The sequence below is a fragment of the Desmodus rotundus genome, chromosome 10, assembly GCF_022682495.2.
Source record: "Desmodus rotundus isolate HL8 chromosome 10, HLdesRot8A.1, whole genome shotgun sequence".
Taxonomy (NCBI): domain Eukaryota; kingdom Metazoa; phylum Chordata; class Mammalia; order Chiroptera; family Phyllostomidae; genus Desmodus; species Desmodus rotundus.
This window is the reverse complement of record NC_071396.1, coordinates 86687813-86706865: the sequence shown is the minus strand read 5'-3', so window position 1 is coordinate 86706865 and position 19053 is coordinate 86687813. Positions and strand designations below refer to the sequence as shown.

Genomic DNA, 19053 nt, shown 5'->3' with positions numbered 1-19053 from the left:
ACCAATTATCTGGGCGACCAGCTTACCAGGGAGAATGTTTTATTTTTACATATGGAAATATATGAATTTTATTTTATTTATATATGTATAAATATATTATAATTATTAATTCTACCAATGTTATTATTATTGATTGCATATTATATATAAAATATTTTTATGTATAAATTATATATGTGTGTATATACATACACACACACACACACACGTAAGTTCTGTCTGCAAAAATTCCAAGCATTGTTAACGAGAATGGCTTGCATGACATCGATGTAACCTGGCAGCCAAGGAGATTTGACTGGAATGCACACTTGTGAACAATGACGACTTCACTGAACTAGTCAGTGGGGGTGGTAGACACCATTGAGTGAGCACGTGTACTGTGTGACCATCCCATTCAAAATGACAGAGTGAGTAGAGCAAAGAACATGCATCACATTTTGCATTAGGCTTGAACACTGCTCTGTGGAAACTCTTCAGATGATTCAGAAGGCCGCAGCGATGGGCAATGGGGATGGGCAGCTGCATCATGACACTGCGCCTGCTCATGCACCACGTCTCACGCAGTTTTTTGGCAAAACATCAAATCACCCATGTGACTCAGTCCCCCTACAGCCCAGATTTGGTGCCCTATGACATCTGACTTTTCCCAAACCTAAAATCACCTTTGGAAGGAAAGAGATTTCAGATTATTGATGAGATTCAGGAAAATATGTTGGGGCAGCTGATGGCAATTGGGAGAACTGTGTGAGGTCCCAAGGCACCCACTTTGAAGGGGACTGAGGCATCATTGTCCTATGTCCAGTGTTTCTTGTTCTTTTATCTTCTTGAATAAATGTTTGGATACTTTCTGGACAGACTTCATATGTAACTACACACACGTGTGCATTATAGCTTAAGGAATACATGTATCACTGAGTTTTTATCTGTCCAGGATAAAATGGTTAATGTGACCAGGCATAAAAGCTTTACAAGGCTTTCATAAAATTGCTCCAGTTTCATGATATTCTAAACGGAAACTATTTGTTTATTTGAGCAGTTGTAAGTGGGAAAATGCTTGTATCATTCAAAGCTTGGAGGGCCAACGCAGCTCACATTCCCTGCCTCCCCTTCATAACCATGTTAAAAGTAGAGTGTGCTTTGATTTCAGTGAGAAAACTGACAAAATCTCCCACCCAGAGGGCAGCTGTGAGGTCTGGATGGAGCACAGTGAGGGCAATTTAGAACTGAATAACCAAATTCCAAAAGTACCGAGTCATGCATAGTTGTCAACCTGGAGGGGAGATTCTATTCCTTTTCTGGTTTCTAACATTTAAAGATTACTGGCACCCCGGCCCCTCCCCACCCTCGAACAGTCTGGATCAAGACCCAGGAGGCAGATCACTGAAGCAGCAAGTGACACGAGCTGGGAGAGAGTTTACGAGCAGACGAGAGAATTTGGTTTTTAAATGTGGTCAGACAGATGTAACAAACAGCATAGGGAATCTAGTCAATAATATTGTAATGACTGTGTGTGGTGCCAGGTGGATTCTAGACTTACTGGGTGATCACTTTGTAAGGCATATAAATGTCTAATCACTGTGCAGCACACCTGAAACTAATATAATATTGTATGGCAACTGTATTTGGGGAAAAAAATTCTATATAACTTCAAGGGAGGTGAAGGAAAGGAGAGAAAGGGAAAGGAGGGACGGGAGAGAAAAACAGACTATAAAATGTACATGGATAAATGAAAATACCACACATCTGTTTAAAAAGATTATCAAGTGCTGGCACAGACCAGGGAGTGTGCCTGAGGAGCAGACCCCTGGGACAGCCTGCGGCTGCATGGCCCCAGGGGAGGTTCCCTAACAGAACTGCAGTGAGGTCTGCTTCAGAGGCCCTGCCCTCTGAACTCTTGCCCCAGGCACACCCCGGCCTGCAGGTCTATAGAGCTGTGCATTTGCTCGCCAAGGTGGAAGGCCAGGATGGAGGACTCAGACCCTGCAGGCGAGAGCAAGGCACCCATAGCTGTCTTCTTCGATGAAGCAAAGAAGAAGAAAGTGGTGGTGCATCGTAGGCAGTGCCCAGCCCCAGGACACTGGAAGACCCAGGCTCTGGTCCAGGTGCTGCCTCCACTTAATGGACAGTCATGAGTCATCCTAGACCTCAGCCAACCTTGTTGCAGGCAAGCAAGGCTGGCCATGTCACTGCTGTGTCTCCCAGAGTCCTCCTGGATCCTGAGACTCTGAGGAAGGCTGGCCCACAGGATGGCACACACGGTGAGGCGCCAGCCACGACCAGGCAGACTGCAGCATCAGTCAACCATCGGAGACCCAACGAGGAAGGTCTCAGAGGGCAGACCATGGGTCATATAAAGAAGGAAGTTCTCTAACAAGCCAATCTGCCTTAAAAACGTGTGCGCTCTTTAGGCAGAACTGCTGAAACGGACGCAGAGATTCCGGGGTCAGCTTGTTGAGATGTTACAGATTCAATTCCTGATCAAGGAGAAATTTTGAATGACATCTCTGAGATTCTTTCCAACCTCAGGATACAAGGGCATTATACCACATCACTGTGTGTGTGTGTGTGTGTGTGTGTGTGTGTGTAGGAAAAATTAAGTGCCCACGAAATAAACATGTGCATCAAAGGTGCACTGGCCACATACCAAGAATTTAAAGTACGATTTTTGTAAATTTAACCTTCAGATCTTGGTTTGCAGAATATTTTCAACATGCCATTTTACTGGTGTTTCCATATGTTCCTCAATCCACTTACCTGTTAATTATTCTTCTGTGGACAATCTTTAAAATTATAATTCGCTCTGCACAGTCTTTGAGGAACTCTGACATTCGTTGTTTTAAAACTGGTTTCATTTCATGTTTTGCAATTGCCTTGAGGTGATCCCATGAAGCTTTGCATCTTCTCTCCATCTGACATAAATTATCCTGAAGCTGATCGAAGTCGACCTGAAAATCAGAGAGAGAACACTGCAAACGCACTGAAACCACCAGACCCCAACCTGCCCCAGGAAAGCAAACCGCCTCCAGGAAGAAACAAACATCAAAACCAAATTTACATCTTGAAATACCAACACTTTTATGGCCCCCAATTAGCCACATGTGTATCTGTCCTTATCTCGGCATCCAATTATTTAGCGATAAATCTGTTCTCCCAGTGAACCCAATGCAAGTGTCACTTTTTTTCTTTTGCCACATTAGGAAAGAAATCATAGGTAAGTCTTTGAAAACTGTAAATGAAAACATATCAAAGAACCCTAGTACAGGATGGACTGAGCAGATGCACCGTTAAGCTTTTCAGGGCACTCTTGCTCTTCAGAGTTGATGTTTCACTTAACGTTGGAGGAATGAGCCAGTCACACGTGGGTGGCTCTGATATGCTGGGGCCAGCTAAGGGGCGGCCAGCTTCTTTCACAGTGATCTCCTTTACACTGCGTGACGAATTTTTTTATTTACCCACCCATTCACTCAGTCAACCATCACTCATGGAGAAACTGGTGTATGCCTGTCCCCCCACCAGGCACCAAGGACACAAAGACAAATGTTAAATGAGACCACAGAGGCTTACCGAATAGACAGACAGGTGATACCTAACACTGAGGACATACAGAACCCACCAGGCATGTGTGTGTGTGTGTGTGTCTGTGTGTGGTATGAGGGCACGTGGTCTTGCCAGGAGGTGCAAGCCACGTGGGCAAGGAACAGATGTCACATGGCACTGGCATGCTCTTCAGGGAAGTAAGGAGTCTGGGTTGTCTGAAGCAGCCTGAGATGAGGCTGTGTAAAGTAATGCTTTTATAGACTATCTAGACTAGAAATTTTGTAAATCAGAGTCAGTCATGAAAAAATGCACGTGAGGGCCTTTAATGAAGATGTGGGATAGGGGAAAAGAAACTGAGAAGGCTAGGAGGGGAGGAAGACACAGATAAACAGGTGAGCTGAAGGGAGGGACTGATGGGACGAAGGTAGATGTAGGGTGAGAGATGTGGGAAAGGCCAGCAGCCAGGAAACCAAAGTCGGAAGGAGAAAGAGGAAGTTTAGGCAGAGCCCACAGATTCAGGTAAGCAGGGGGTTCATGGGACTTTGAGAGAAATGATTTTCTGAAACCAAAGAAATTCTGGGTCCAGATTTAAAAAGGCTTCACTTTCCCATGATACCCTGGGGCTGTGGAAAAAAAACTGGCATTCAGCTGAAAGAAAAAGATAGGAAGATTTAGAAAAGGGCCGAGTAGTTCAAAGAATAAGTCTAGGAAAGGGTCCAGATGACCGGGGGTTGACAAGTAAGATCTAGCAGGACCAGGAGGCTTTAAGCCAATGGTAATAGTCCTAACCATAACTCTCCATATCTGTCCTCATTTGTACCTGGCAGCACCCTTGACACACAATAAAACAACTTCAGTTCAGCTCAGACAGGCACCAATAGCCCTGTGCTACCAAACCACATGATACTTGCCCAGCACTTCAGTGGGCACAGGGCAGGTGGCAGACATGGAGGTGGGAGATGGTTTTTAGGGGATGAGAGTCCATTGGGAGCCTTTAAGGTGGTGGCTTAAAAGAAAGTAACCTCACTGGCAATAGAAGCCAGATGGAGAGTCTTTTGATGAAAAGCAGTTGAGGGTTGAGCTTCATGTAGGTCTTTTGAGGAGCGTTGGAAGGCTACCCCAGCTGGCGGCCCTCCTGGCCTGGAGCAGCCAGCACGCATGGCCTGAGTCTTCACAGTGACTGCATGACCTCAGATTCTGTTCTGAGCTCCACCTCACAGGGGAGAAACTGATGCACAGGGAGGTTAAGTAATTTGTGAGAGGCCGCACAGTGGAGAATGGGTGGAAGTGGGATTTGAACCCAAACCAACCTGGTTCCAGAGTTAAAGTTCTCAACCATCCTGCCTTAAGCCTAGGTGTGCCCCTAAAAATATTCCACCTCAGGGAAAGAGGTGGCCTGGCCTTCTGTTGCACAAAGGACCTAAGGACAGCTCCACACGGGCCACTTTCTACGTGCAGGAAGGCACGTGAGCTGTGCTGTGAAGCAAAGTCAAGTCTTACCAAGTCAGTCTGGAATGCTGTGGGAGAACTAAGGAACACAGCTACCCACCCTGCAGATGCCAGAGCAACCTGCCCCTCGGGAACTGTGGGGGTGGGGCCAGAGTGTGACACCCCCAGGGGCGGATTGAATGCCCCTAGGCCTGGGGCTTCCTGAAGCCTATTTTCTACATGTCCACACAGGAGGGCCCCTCAACACCCCAAAAGGCTTTGGAAGTAAAGGCTGAGCAATGGTGGTTTGTGCCCTTGCTGGGGTCAGCCTGGGGTTAGGACCCCCAGGCTAGGGCTGTTTTGGTTACAGGCAGGCTCCACCTAGGGGAAGGCCCTAGGGAATAACAAAGGATCACATATAAAAAGGGAACTGATTTGTTCTGGAAAAAGGACCAAGGTGAATCTAGACAGACAGACTTTGTCTCAAACAGAGTCACTTAACACACTGCCTTCTGGGAAGGGACAGAGCTCACAGAGGGGCGGGGCCAGAGCAGCCATTGGTGGACCCAGGTTGGGATATGCAGAAGGACTCTTTGCCTTGGGTAGGATATTGAAGTGATATTTGTAAAGACTTTGGAGCAGTGCCTGGCACAGAGTAAGCATGGTGCAGGTGCCTATGAAATAGTCTGTTTTCTAAGAAATGCTTCGTTAGCCCTCAGAGCTAGAGGACCGCTGGCCCGCCTCCTTCTGCCTCAAGGCAGGTGCACTGTCAGGCTGGCTCAGGGACCACCTGCTCAGTGTACCTGGCAGTTGCCAGCCTGCTGCTTCTGAGGCAGGTGACAGAGGGTCCCAGCCCCTGGGTCCCCACAAGCCAGTTCTGTGGGAAAGGACAGAGACAGGACAAAGTCCATGGAGGGAACTTAGCTAAGCCCCCTTCCCCTTTCCTCCCCCTTCTGCCCACCACTGTCTCCTCTTCTCGTACTAGATTCCAGTGTGTCACAGAGCTAAAGGTCATTCTGCTTTCATCTCCTTAGCCTGGGCTGTGTTTCCAGGAGTTTCCACCACAGCCCTCCCCACGATTTTCCTGTTGCCACCAAGGCACTCACATCTCCCAGCTCTGCTGGGTTTGGGATTCCTCTGGGGTTGTTCAACCTCAGTGATGCTCCTGAGGTTGAACAGTTGTTGGAGGCAGCTGGGTGTCCAGCTATTGCAACTGTGTCTTTTCTATAACCATACATTTGTGAAGATTTTCACTCAGCACTAAATTTAGGAGCATGCGGCAGAGGGGCCAATGCTATACACCGGTCAGAGCCCTATAAGCTGTTCCCTCCGTGGAAGATCACAGGCGTGGTCAGACTGTGGGAGGAGGGGGCCAGGCACACCCTGTTTCCTGGCTTGACACCTCACTGCAAGGTCCTGTGGAAGTCTTAGGAGGAGCCAAATTGCATCTTTCTGACATTCTTGCCCACCTAACCCAAGCTCGGGAGTTTTAATGCTTGAGAATCCAGCCTGGTGAGTAATACTGCTCCACAGTGGACACAGCAGTTAGGACTTGGGATGGCAGGCTCGCCTCACATACCTCAGTAGGAAAGAATCTGACGGAGAACCAGAGATGGGAAAAGGATCTTAAAAGTCCCTGGGAAAAGGCACAAAACGAGTCATATTCGCCAACTCTAGAGAAAGAGAGGCAAGCAGCCCTTGGTGTTTTACTTAACAGAGACTGTGCTCCTCAGAGTTGATTGATGAAGACTCAGCCGAGAAGATATGACCTACCCCTCTGTGGCCACACACATACCTTGGCTGACCTGGTGACGGCCCCGATCTCCGAGTACAGATCGGAGCTGTCTGGGAAGTTTTCCACCACCATGGTGCACACGTGATAAAGGAGCGACTGCTTGTGCACGGTGTCTTTGACTTCTGGAACCTTCTCGAGGTAGCTTAACTCAAACGCTTTGGCCTGTTAGAGGGACATTAAACAAAAGGCAGAAAGGACAAGTTTTACGCAGGTTCTTAGAATGGCACAAATGGTTAGAATCAATGCCCTGTTGGAGTAGCCCAATATTTAGACTTAGCTCCTTTGTGACTGATGCTTCTCAGGCTACATGCTTTGTCATTCTTAGCTGATCACACACAGATGAGCCACAGTGAGAATGAAATGAGCCTCTAGCCCTTTCCCACTGTGGCCACCAGCCATGAGCTGTCCCAAGGCTCCACCCCTAAAAATCAAGGTGGTCTGAGGTTGAGTCTCTGCCACCTGAGTATGTACAAACTTCTTCTCCCTGTGTCTTCTGCTATGCTACTTTCTGGCCAGACATAGGCAATTTTTTTTAAAGTTTGTTTATAATGCTTATACACATCAGACAAAAACAAAAACAAAAACAAGCCTAGAAGAAAATATCTCTACTGTCAATTTTGAGAGTAGCCAAGCTTCAGAGGAAAAGTATGTTTGTTTTTCTAAATTTTCTTATCTATAGCAAGATGTAGGTTCACCTTGGCTGGGTGGCTCAGTTGGTTGGAGCATCATCCCATGCACCAAAAGGCTGTGGGTTCCATCCTCAGTAAGGCACATGCCTACATTGCGGGTTTGATTCTCAGTCAGGGTGCACAAAGGAGACAACCAGCCAATGATTCTCTCTCACGTCCATGCCTCTCTCTCTCCCCCACCCTCCAAAATCAATAAATATATCCTTGAGTGAGGATTTGAAAATATATTTTTTATATATTATACTTAACATATAAAATATATAAACATATATTTTAAACATACCTGTATTTAAATATATATTTTAAAAACAAATTTCTTCTAGATTTTCAGCAAAAAATACAAAAGTTGTTTTTCAATTATGCTTTGGGGAACCAGAGGTATGAACTCCGCCAGCAAGTGAAGAGCAGGAATTTTGGGACAAGGGAGAAAGAAGGAGATAAAGGATGTGGAAGACTTACATTAGTTCCATTTAGAAAGTTCCCAATGGCTAAGAGAGTAGACAGGATAAAGCCCAAGGTTTTATTGTTCTCCAACTGGTCTATTCCTTCCTTCAGGTCCAAAAGTGGTTCTGCCACTTCCTTTCAATTAAAAAAAAAAATGGTAGATGATAAAGAATGGTCATTTTGGCTTTACTTGGTTCTTTTTAATTTTTGTACAAGGTAACAACAAGTGGAATTCTCCTTAGTATCAGGCAATCCCACACGGCCTACTCATGCTCCTTGTTATGGAAAAACGCTGACAGGCAGCAGGGAGATAGTCTACTCCTCAAAGTCTCCCCGGGGGAGACCAAGTGGGTACCTGTGGCTGACAGGAAATCCTGCGGGGGTGATACATCACCTGTCTTCCCCTCTTCCTGCCCATCTTCCAAGACCCCCGTTCACAACCCGTCCTTCTCTCATCTCTGCATGGCTGACTTCTGTGACGCTCCTTCACATGTTCCAAAGAAGAAAACTTGGCCTTTCTGCTACCAGGCAGATGGCCCTGGGCCTCCCAGGTCTCCTAACCTCCCCTCTAGGCCCTCTGACTGGCCCCTCTCAGCCTGGTTACTTTCCAGAAGGCCACCACCCGTGTTACTCCCACGGCCTTCATAACGCCCACTCTCTCAGACTTGTGGTGAGTACCCTGTGTCCTCATGGCCTCAGTCCCTTTCTGCCACTGTGTGACCTCCACTCCCATGTTCTTACTGAGTCTCTCCCCTCACCTGTATCCCAAAGCCAGAAGGTTTGGCTTCATTCTCCCCAGCCCAGGTTTTCTCGTCTATCCCCAACCAAACCCAGACCCAACTGTCTGTCTTCTCCATGACTTTACCCCACTTTGCTAAAGAAAGTCACCCAAACATGCTGGCTGGTTTTGTGACCAAGTCATGCCAAGTCACCTTAGCAGTCCCAGGTTGCTTCATCCCTGATGGATTCCCACCTGAATTCAAATAGAGCCATTTCCTCCTGAAGCCCCCCCTGGCCCCTTGCCACCTATCTGGCCCTTGGTATAGGATGGTGCCCTCTCTCTCTCCTTTGCAGCTTCCCCACATGTGCTCTGAATCTTTCTCCTCTGGGCCCTTCCTCTCAGTTAAACTCACCTCCAGCTTACTGTCCACCCCTCCCCATTTCTGTCCACAGTTCCTTTTACTCAGCTGGCAAAAACAGTCGCACTGCCCCAGGCCCGAGAGGACTCCCGCTTCCTCTGCTCTCTACTCGAGATGAGTCTCCTCCCTCTGCCTTTACTGCCAAGGCCCCTTTCCTTCCCTTCTCCTCTCAGCCCCTTGCAATGTTTCAACTTCAACTGTCTTCAACTTTCTTCCGAGATATGCTCTCAAAGGGACCCAGTGACCTGCCAATAGCTGTAGTCAATGGCAGTTTAGGTGATTATCATCAAGTGGATGGATTACATATCACTTGCTATACTGCACTTTTTTATATTTTCCAAATTTTCTACAATGAGCATATAGAGTCAGAAAAAAATTAGTAGGTTTTTAAAAAAAACCCACAATCACGTGTCTGAGGCAGGTGCCAGGTGGACACTTTAGAATGGCGCTTCACTGGCAGGCTGTTGGTCACTTAGTACAGACACAACCGGTCACAGCCAACTCAGACCCTCTCTTAAGAAGGAAGCTCCACCACCTTCACCAGTGCAAAACTGACATCCTCAACCCTGGGGATGCAGAACTGGCTGCCTGTCTTCCCAGTGCTTACCTTTTCTGTCGTTTCATAATCCATTTTGAATGCCCAGAGGTGGAGCCGAGCCGAGAGCTCACTGATGGAGGAGAGCGTGAGGAGGAACTGCTCTGCGCTGCCCAGTGGCGCCTCGGGGTTGGCCAGCTGAGCCTCCTGGATCTTCTGCTTCTCTTCTTCAGTGGGGATCATGGTTAGGATTTTCTGGAAAGACAGGATGATACAGTATATGTTCTCGCTTAGTGATGGAACCTATCCCACCCCTTCGATGTTTCCAAATTCGTATTGAAACTTTCCAACCAGGTAGTAGAGATATTTTACCTGGTTGTCAGTGTTCTTACCATATGCAGGTGTTACATTGTTTAAATCAAGTATGCTTCAGAGAAAAGCCCCAGTGGCATCTAAAGTTACATTCATTTGTTTTAAACTTCCCTCTTTCCCTCTCTCCTTCAATCTGTTTCATAAGCAACTTGCCCCAGATGTCTGGGTCTTACACAAGAAGGACATTCTAGGCAAGAAATGAGGATGAAGGTGAGAGAAAGGTAAAAGAGTAAGTAGAAGATCAGAGAACAGCTCCCTGTTCCCTAGGAAACCGAGTAAAGCATGTTAAGAATATTTGCTTCCTAGTACATCTCATGGATTCCTTTTCAAAGATTTCAGATAGACTTGTACATAGGACATCAAATGTTTTAAACATTTAAACCAAATTTATATAGAAATGAAAACACTAAATAATATCAAACTCAAGGCTTATTGAGGAAAAATGATGATGACATTAATAAAGAGCAATACCTACTAATAAAAAAGTGTATCTTTTTGCTTCTATTTGATTCTGGTAAAAGTCAATTGTGGAAGGCAGAGAAGGCAAAAAGGCACACAAAGATTATGATTCTTTCAGATTCAAATTCCTTAGTGATGACATGCTAATAGTAGAGAACAATTCCCATCATGCAACATGGCACATGCCAAATTGTTTAAGGTATGGTGTCATCATTTTTCTCTCATTTCTCCTTCTGTAGCATCAGAGCAAAGAAACACTCTGTGCTATGCTTTTTAAACTTGCATTAATTCACTAATTCTAAATGGCCTTGGTTACGCTCTGTATAGCAAGCCTCTGGATAACAAGTGGGAAGGAGCTCTGGTTCCGGCTGAGATGGAGCAGACACACGCTGAAGGCAACTGTACACCCTGCACAGCATGCATGGAGTGGATATCTGAAGACTCTACAAAACACAAATAGTGGCACGTGGACTGCAGAAGAAGACTAGAATTGGAGTGGACTGCAGAAGACTAGAATTGGAAGTTCAACTGAACAGGTAATGAGTGAGGTGACCATTTTTCCTCTGGCATTCCACAGCCTTGGCATCGGAAGGCCCCAGGTAGCCTGAAACCTGGAAGAGGAATCAGGTGCAGAAAGAATAAACCCTCTCGCCCTGACTAGAGGAATGGAAAAGGGGTCTGTCTCCTAGCAGTGGTAGCACGGGCTGGCAGATGCCTAAAACTCCAAGGGAGGGAACGTTCCTCTCCAATCAGTGATGCTGTGGTCCCTTCTGCTTTTCTTCTCTGTCCTCTCCCGGCTGGACCCCAGACATAAGCATAATCACAGAAGGTGGAAGGCTAAATAAGGTAACTGAAGCCCCAGCTTTCAGCTGGAAGACCAGTGACCAGGGCACTGGAAAGTACTAGAGAGATCACGGAAAATGAAGAGCGTGGCAGAGCAAGTGTATAAAGTTGCTTAAGAACTTCTGGGCTCATCCCTGAGCTGCTCGTATATGAATCTTGGAGACCTGAACTAGCCTTTGGAAACTTTGAAACTGAGCTGACGCTGGAGCCACAGGCCCCAAGATGTAGGTCAGAACCTGTGGCCTGAGCCCAAACAAGGGAGGGCTAGTTTTCAATTCCGTATGTGAGACCAGAATTACCCTGGCGTAAGAACTAGACAAAGATGGTACAAGAAAAGAAAGCTAGAGACTAATATTTTTGATGAAACTAGATGCAAAAATCCTTAACAATATATTTTAAAATATATAAATAAAGGTCAGTATGTTAAGATATATTAACACATTACTATATTTTACATAGAAATATAATAAAAATAATAATCACAAGGTTGGCTCAATATACAACAATCAATCAATACAATTAATCTAACAGATTAACAGTCTGAACAAAAAATTCACATAATCATTTCAATTGATACAAAATTTTTTGATAACATCCAATATCCATTCATGACAAAAACAAAAAACAACACAACAAAACCCTCTCAGCAATCCAACAGTAGGAGGCTTTCCCACACCTGTTAAATGACAGAAAAATCCTGCAGCTCACGTCACGCTCTGGTGACAGACTCATGGTTTCTCTCCATGACTGGGACCAACACCGGAGGTATTTAAAAAAAAAAAGCCATACAGATTGGAAAGGAAAAATTTAAACTGTTCCTACCACACACGGTATAATTGTCTACATAGAAAACTGTGAAGAATCTAAAAAAAGTATTAAAAAGTGAGTTTAATAATGTTATATAAGGTCAATACACAGAAAAATCCATTTTATTGCTATACATTGATAATGAAAAATTACAAACTGAAATTTAAGAAAAATGTTATTTACAACGAAATACTTAGGTATAAATCCAACAAACCATGCTGGGAAGCAGAAAATGATGATGAAAATAATCAAAAAAGATCTAAATAAATGGGGAAATATTGTGTTCACAGGCTGAAAGACAGCAGAGTCACATATTAATTTTCCCCAAATTAGTCTATAAATTTGACTTAATTCTATTAAAAGTACCAGCACAACTCTTTGTGTGTGTGTGTGTGGCTACGGACAAGCTGGTTCTAAAGTTACAGGGCAGATGAGCCAAACCCACCATAATAATTCTGAAAAAGGAGCAACTTGGCCCTGGTCGGGTAGCTCAGTTGGCTAGAGCATCATTTCCATACACAAAGTTGCAGGTTCAATTCCCGGTCAGGGTACATGGAAGAAGCAACCAAAAATGCATAAATAAGTGGACAATAAAATCAACGTTTCTCACATACACTCTTTCTCAAATCAATTTTTAAAAATTAAAAAAAGAAAAAGTACAACCTTGAAGCCGTCACACCACCGGACTTTAAAATCTACTATAGGGCATTCGTAATAGCACAGTGTGGTATGACAATAGGATAGACAAATGGACCAGCGGGATGAAACAGGGCGTCCGGAAATGGACCACACAAATGTGGCCCACGGATTGCGACCCAGATGCCAAAGCAGTTCAGTGGAGAGAAGGTAGTATTTCCCAAAATATGTTTTTAGAACAATTGAAATTCTTAAACAAAAAAAGAACCTCAACTTAAACCTTACACTTTACACATGAACTAACTTAAAAGAAATCACATATCTCGAAGTAAAACGTAACACTGCAGAACTTTTAGAAAGAAACACAGGAGAAAATCTTTGTGACCCATGGTAGACATGAAACGAAAAAACAGCAGGTTGATAAACTGCACTTCACCCAAGTTAGAAACTTTTTCTCTGTGAAAGACACTGTTAAGAGAATGTAAAGACACGTTCCCGTCCCTCAAAAGGTTGAACACAGAGTTACCACACGACCCAGCAATTCCACTGGTAAGTTTTTACCCCAGAAGAAAATTAAAACTTCTGTTTGCACAAAAAATTGAACATGAATACTTGCAGCAGCTTTATCCAAATTCCAACAACCAGACAAAGCTACATATTCTTCAGCAGATGAATCAACTGTACTCAGCAATGAAGAGGGACAGACTCTAGGGACATAGTAAAACTAAGATGACTCTGAGAGGCATCCACCATGCTTGAGTCAAAGAAGCCAGTTACTCTCTGTAGGATTCCACTCATGTGACGTTCTCCAGAAGACAAAACCACAACGAGGAGAACAGATCAGTGTTACCAGGGCCCAGAGGTGAGCTGAGGGCGCGACTAGACAGGGGCAGGACCAGAGCACATTTCAGGGGAGATGGGGCTGTTGTGAATCTTGACTGCAGTTGTCATTGCATGAATTTATGCGTATTTTCAGACTCTAAGAGCTACACACCAAAAAGTTTAATTTTACTCTATATTAATGCAAAAAAATAAAAATAGATAACAAAACTAAAAACGTCAGACCCCTGACACCATAACTGGCAAACACGCAGGGGTTTACAGCAGTGTGCCACAGGACATGTGTGGCTGGGGTAGAAGCCATCTGGTCTGGTGAGAGTGTCATCGAGGAAGGCGGGCTCGGGGTTCGGTGTATGTCGTGTGCTGCAGTCAGAGTGGGGTCACAGAAGGTTCGCCCTCAGTTACCTCCTCTTCCAGCACTACCGTCGTCATGGCCCGAGACACTGAGATGACGTGGGGGAACGTGAGCATCGGGGGCGACACTCGGTGACATCGCTCCTTGCCCTCCCAGGCTCCTGCTTTGACCCCACCTGTCCACACGGATGGCATCCGAAACACCCAGCACAACCCAATCAGACGTCACTTCTTTGGAAATACCCAGGATTTGAACTAGAGCTGTTTTCAAAATAAAAACTTAATATTTGTATTTTAATTTTCTTCACGTTCAAATAGTGTTCGGCATGTACAAGAATTCCAAAATAAAAACTTGTCAGCACTTCTCCCCCTTCTTCAGAAGGCATTTTCCTGCCCTGATTTTAGTTGACTTCTTTCCTTTGGGAAAGTAATCAGACACTCTTACTTTTGTTTTTCACTTCTCTGACTAATTTAAACCATTTGTTCACTGTCGAAGATTTATGAGGTTGCCATCTGCCAGTTTGTTTTATTTTTTTACACATCACTGACAATAAAAACAGCCAAAGGACAGTGGAACGGCAGGTCAAAGCCGCCTCCTATGAGGTGAAGGCCGTTTTTTTCCATGAGCAGATGAAAGGAGATGAACGTGAGGGGGAACCTCTAATGTGCTCTTCCACCCTGTCGGGCGATTTATGGACGACTTTATGATCGCCATTTGGTTCCATGGGGAGAAAAACATCAAACAAGACCACTACACAATCATCTCAGCGTTTTTTGCTTTTTATTTTCTCCCAGACAGTGTTTCTCCAGCACTTCTTCAAGGGTACTTGCTTTTGTACCTGAAAGCCATGTTTCAGAGAAAAATGCACAAGTCTCACTTTTTATGCACCTGAACATTTTTGGGTTTGGCCATCTCATTCACCTGCAGATGAGGCTGTGCTGAGGAATTATTCTGCCTTGTGAGTTTTGAACAGAACCCTGGCTGCCCTGGATGGGAATCCAACACAAGGACTTGGGTGACAGCCACAGAGCTTTGAAGCCCCTAGAGCCAGGCCTGGATTGTACACACCTTGCATATTCTCATGAGACAGTGGTTTTCTACTGAAGTATTTATTCTCATGGACATGAAGGAACTTTTTTTTTTTTTTAAACTTCTCAAGGGGTCCTGATAGTATCTTCCTTCACTGTTGTGACTAGTCAGTGAAGCACGTGGGGCAGAAATTACTGCATCAAAGTTGCAGGTGAAGTGACTTGCCTGGGGCCGGCCTGGACCAATGGGGCAGAACTGAAGAACCACTGAAGGGCTATGCCTGGTTCCCTTCACCAGCTCCACAATCACAGCAATTCAACCAAAACCGCAAAGCGACCGGTGCAGTGAAGATGCCCAGCCATGAGGACACTCAGGTTCCCTGGCACTGCCGACCAGTTGCTGTGTCTGAGCTCAGGCTCACCCTGGTACGCCCAGCACCCACTGGGGCACCTGTGGACGGGGGTGGCACAGCACAGAGTGCTTGAAAAGGTGCTGTAGTTTTGTATCTGTGGCCAAAGGGAACTTCTTTCTGTCTTTAGGATGATGCCAGGCCTGGCAGCCAACTGGGCCAAGTTAAATGTCATTTGGGACCACTCAATCATGCTACCCTCTGGGTAGACACAGACTATAAAAACCAGAAATGCAAGAAAAAAGGGAAACCTCTTTATACTTCCATTTATGATACCTTAAGGACATACTTGGGAAAATATCATCAATACCACTTAGAAATGGCCCCAAATTAATGTTCTAAAGTTTAATCTTCTCCTGAAAAATAACTTCCTCAATCAAGTTAGTTAACTGCTCCCTCAGGTTTACACAACAAACCAGATGCATACCTCTGGGCTGCTAAGCAAAGACACAGGATGTCATCTAATACATTCTAATCACATTTAGGTACACAGAGGTTTCAAATGGCCCTGTTAAGCCGTGGTGCCATGCTACAGTGCCTGCGTCCCAGAAGCAGACAGCTTGGCAAGAGGCTCTTGCATGCAAGCTAGAAATCTTATTAGGAAAGATCTGTAAGGGCACAATTTCCATCTCTTCTCAGTCCTGACTTAATTGTTGAACAGCAAGCCTAGAGAACAGACTCTGGTAATCAGCTTAGCACATGGGTGTAGGCCACGCAAGCCCCTTGGGGCCCTGAGATCAGTGGTGAGAGACAGCAGGTACTGCGGGACAGTATCTGGGTTCTCCAAGAGAATGGGTGTTTTCTTGCCTCTTCTCAGCCATGACTGACAAGAGTTATATATATAAATACACACATACACACACACTTTCTGGATTCACACAGACAGCCTTAAATCAGGGGTTCTCAATCCGGGTGGTTTTGCCCCCAGGAAACATTTGACAAAGTCTGGAGACATTTTTGGTTGTCACCACTGGGGTGGCACTACTGGCTTGCGGGTAGAGGTCAGAGGTGTCACTCAATATCCCACAATGCGCAGGGCAGCTCCCACAATCAAGAACTGCCCAGCCCAGAATGTCAACAATGCCACCGATGAGAAACCCTGCTTTAGATGAAAACTGATAAAATGTGTGACTCTGTTGCTGTGACTAAATATGGACTTGCTGAGGTCTCATGACACAATGAGCTCTCAGTAAAGGGTTACAGTGTTCTCCAGCGCGGTGTCTTCTTGCTCTGCATCTTCCATGCATCAGCTCCTCCCGGTGGGAAGCCACAGGCAGCACTGGGAAGTGGACTGTGTGGCCTCGTGAGTCTTCTCACTCCCCATTCAGGGTCCTTCTTCATCTTTTGGCATCCGTAGGCCCTCCCAGGCCACCCATCCCCAAGGCCATGCTCTGCACTTCAGACTCAGTCTCGAGCTCATATTTCAGCTTGACCTCTCACTGGCTTACGTACTTAGGCACAGACTAAAGTTGGGACTCACTCTCTTTATCTTTAAGATGGGAAACGTAACAGTATGTGCCTCATGAGGTTCTGATGAGCATCTGTGTGAAGCACGTACCTGGGCCTGGCCCACAGGAAGGAACTTACGGAAGTCAGACTTTGTGCTATGTTGCTGTTCCTACATCCATCATCACTACTGTTGCTATCATTAGTCCTTCTTGGATCAAAAAGGTGCTCAGCTGGAAACCAGTCAGAAAAGGGAAAAGTAATTTGATTCATTCTAAATTCTAAGTAACCCACTGTATCTGAAACTTTCCCCACCCAGGGAGATCTACATTTCAGGAAAGAACAAAGGCAAAGCCCAAAGGAATCAATCTCTCCTAATGGACTTTCAAGTCCTCAGGATAAGAAAGGGGAAATATTTTTAAAGGAGGAAGTTGTCATTTTTTCCCTTTAATCAGGCTGGCTCTGGCTGCATTTGAAGCCTCTCTTTGCATGAATCTGAAGCTTTTGCCCTCTCTAAAAGGCACTGTTATGTAAATGGGATGGTCAGAATGTGTACCAGGGCCCACCACACTATTCTTCCTAGATGAAAGACACTTTGCACTTGGTCTGTCCAGGCTGGCAGCTCCCACCTGCTTAATGGCAAGCCAATGTCCTTGTCCTGCCTTCCCCTTTGGGGGACCCATAGTGGGGCTGCCTCACACTGAAGCCTGGCCTACCCCCTTCTTCCTTCTGGCAGTGTCCCTGTCTGTACATACCTGCTGTCACCGGCTTTTTCCTTTATACCCCGTGGCCCAGCTGGCCATGGGCCCTCACTCCCTAGCTGCCCACCTGGACATGTTGACCTGCTCTGCTGCCTGGCCTGACTCTAGCTTGGGGCTCAACTTGCTCTCTAGCTAGAAGGAAATGCATTTCAATCCTTCTACCTGCTCCGTGGAACACGGTGAGTGTGTGTTTCTCAGAGGAGAACTGCTTAGGCCTGTACTGGTTTCCTAGGGTTGCCATAACCACCAACTAGGTGGTTTAAAACACAGAAACATAGTCTCACACAGCTTGAGAGGTGAAGGTCTGCTACCAAGGTGTCAGCAGGGCCGTGTTCTGTCTAAGGCTCTGGGGAGGACACTGTCTTGACTCTCTCTAGTGTCTGGTGGTTGTGGGCAATCCTTGGTGTTCCTTGACTTGTAAACACATCACCCCAGTCTCTCTCTGCCTTCACCATCACATGTTCTGTGTGTCTCCCTGAGTTTTTCTGTCTTCACATGGCATTCTCCTCTCTGTGTCTGTGTCCAAACTTCCCTCTTATAAGGATATCAGTCACTGGAGTAGGGCCCACCCTAATCCAGTATGACTTTATCTTAACTTCATCACATCTGCAAAGACTATATCCAAATATGGTCAGATTCTGAGGTTCTGGATGGACATGGATTTTGAAGATACACTGTTCAACCCTGTACAAACCTCTTGGAACACAGTGTTTCCTGTGGAGGCCTCTTCTGTTTGAGCACAAAGGCTTGCCTGCCCAGCTGGGTTCAGATGCTATCACATGCCCCACTGCTCCCTCCCATACTCAGGGTCAGGGTCAAGTGTGGCACCATGTCCAGGGCCATTCCTCATGTTCAAATCTTTTGTCAAGGGCTTGCTTTCCCTCGCTGTAGTCAGTCCTCATTTGTTCCCTGTACTCTCAAGCCTTTCACATAAGACTGTGTATGAATGAACCCCAACTATGGAAGAATATTAAAGGAATCCAGAGCCTCTTGCTACTAGAAGGATGGGGTGGGTGCCACCCAATGCTATGAAGCAGTGCCCTATCCCCACTCTAACCCAGTGGGCCCCGGGCTCTATCACCTGTCTGCAGGAATCTGTGGGCTGGCCATTGACTCTACTCACTCTGCTTCCATTGTCAGAATAGGAGACTGAACTCGCTGCACACTGGCACCACCAGCCCATAGGGAAGGGAGAACAGGCCCTGCTGGAAGAGTACTAAACCCTGCCGAGCAGAGCGGCTGGGCTGTGGCTCCAGCAAGGCCACCTACCCGTCATGTAGTCACAGCCAAGTCACCCAACCTCTCTCCACTTTTACCATGCAGATCAGCAAATACTCAAGACTCAGTTGGCAAGTGAAACATATCCCTCTGTACCACATCGAGTGCAAAGAGAGAAACAGAGTCATTTACATGGATATGAGCACACATGGAAAACCCTACTTTTGAAACTGCTCGTTAAACATGTTTGGTTTGAAATGATGTGAACTAAGACCCTAACAGCGTCCCCTACGGAGGTGATAATATACTTC

General features: G+C 45.8%; 1 protein-coding gene across 12 annotated transcripts in view; it reads right to left on the bottom strand.

Annotated features, from left to right (window-relative positions):
• FHOD3 (formin homology 2 domain containing 3) overlaps positions 1-19053 on the bottom strand; it is a 420803-nt gene that overhangs the window by 25265 nt on the left and 376485 nt on the right. For all 12 annotated transcript variants that reach the window (XM_053912979.1, XM_053912980.1, XM_053912982.1 and 9 more), the window contains 4 exons: positions 9640-9822; positions 7909-8028; positions 6761-6922; positions 2755-2945 (listed from right to left, as the gene is read on the bottom strand). In XM_053912979.1, coding sequence (XP_053768954.1) covers positions 2755-2945; positions 6761-6922; positions 7909-8028; positions 9640-9822 — 656 coding nt within the window. The remainder of the gene's footprint in view (positions 1-2754; positions 2946-6760; positions 6923-7908; positions 8029-9639; positions 9823-19053) is intronic.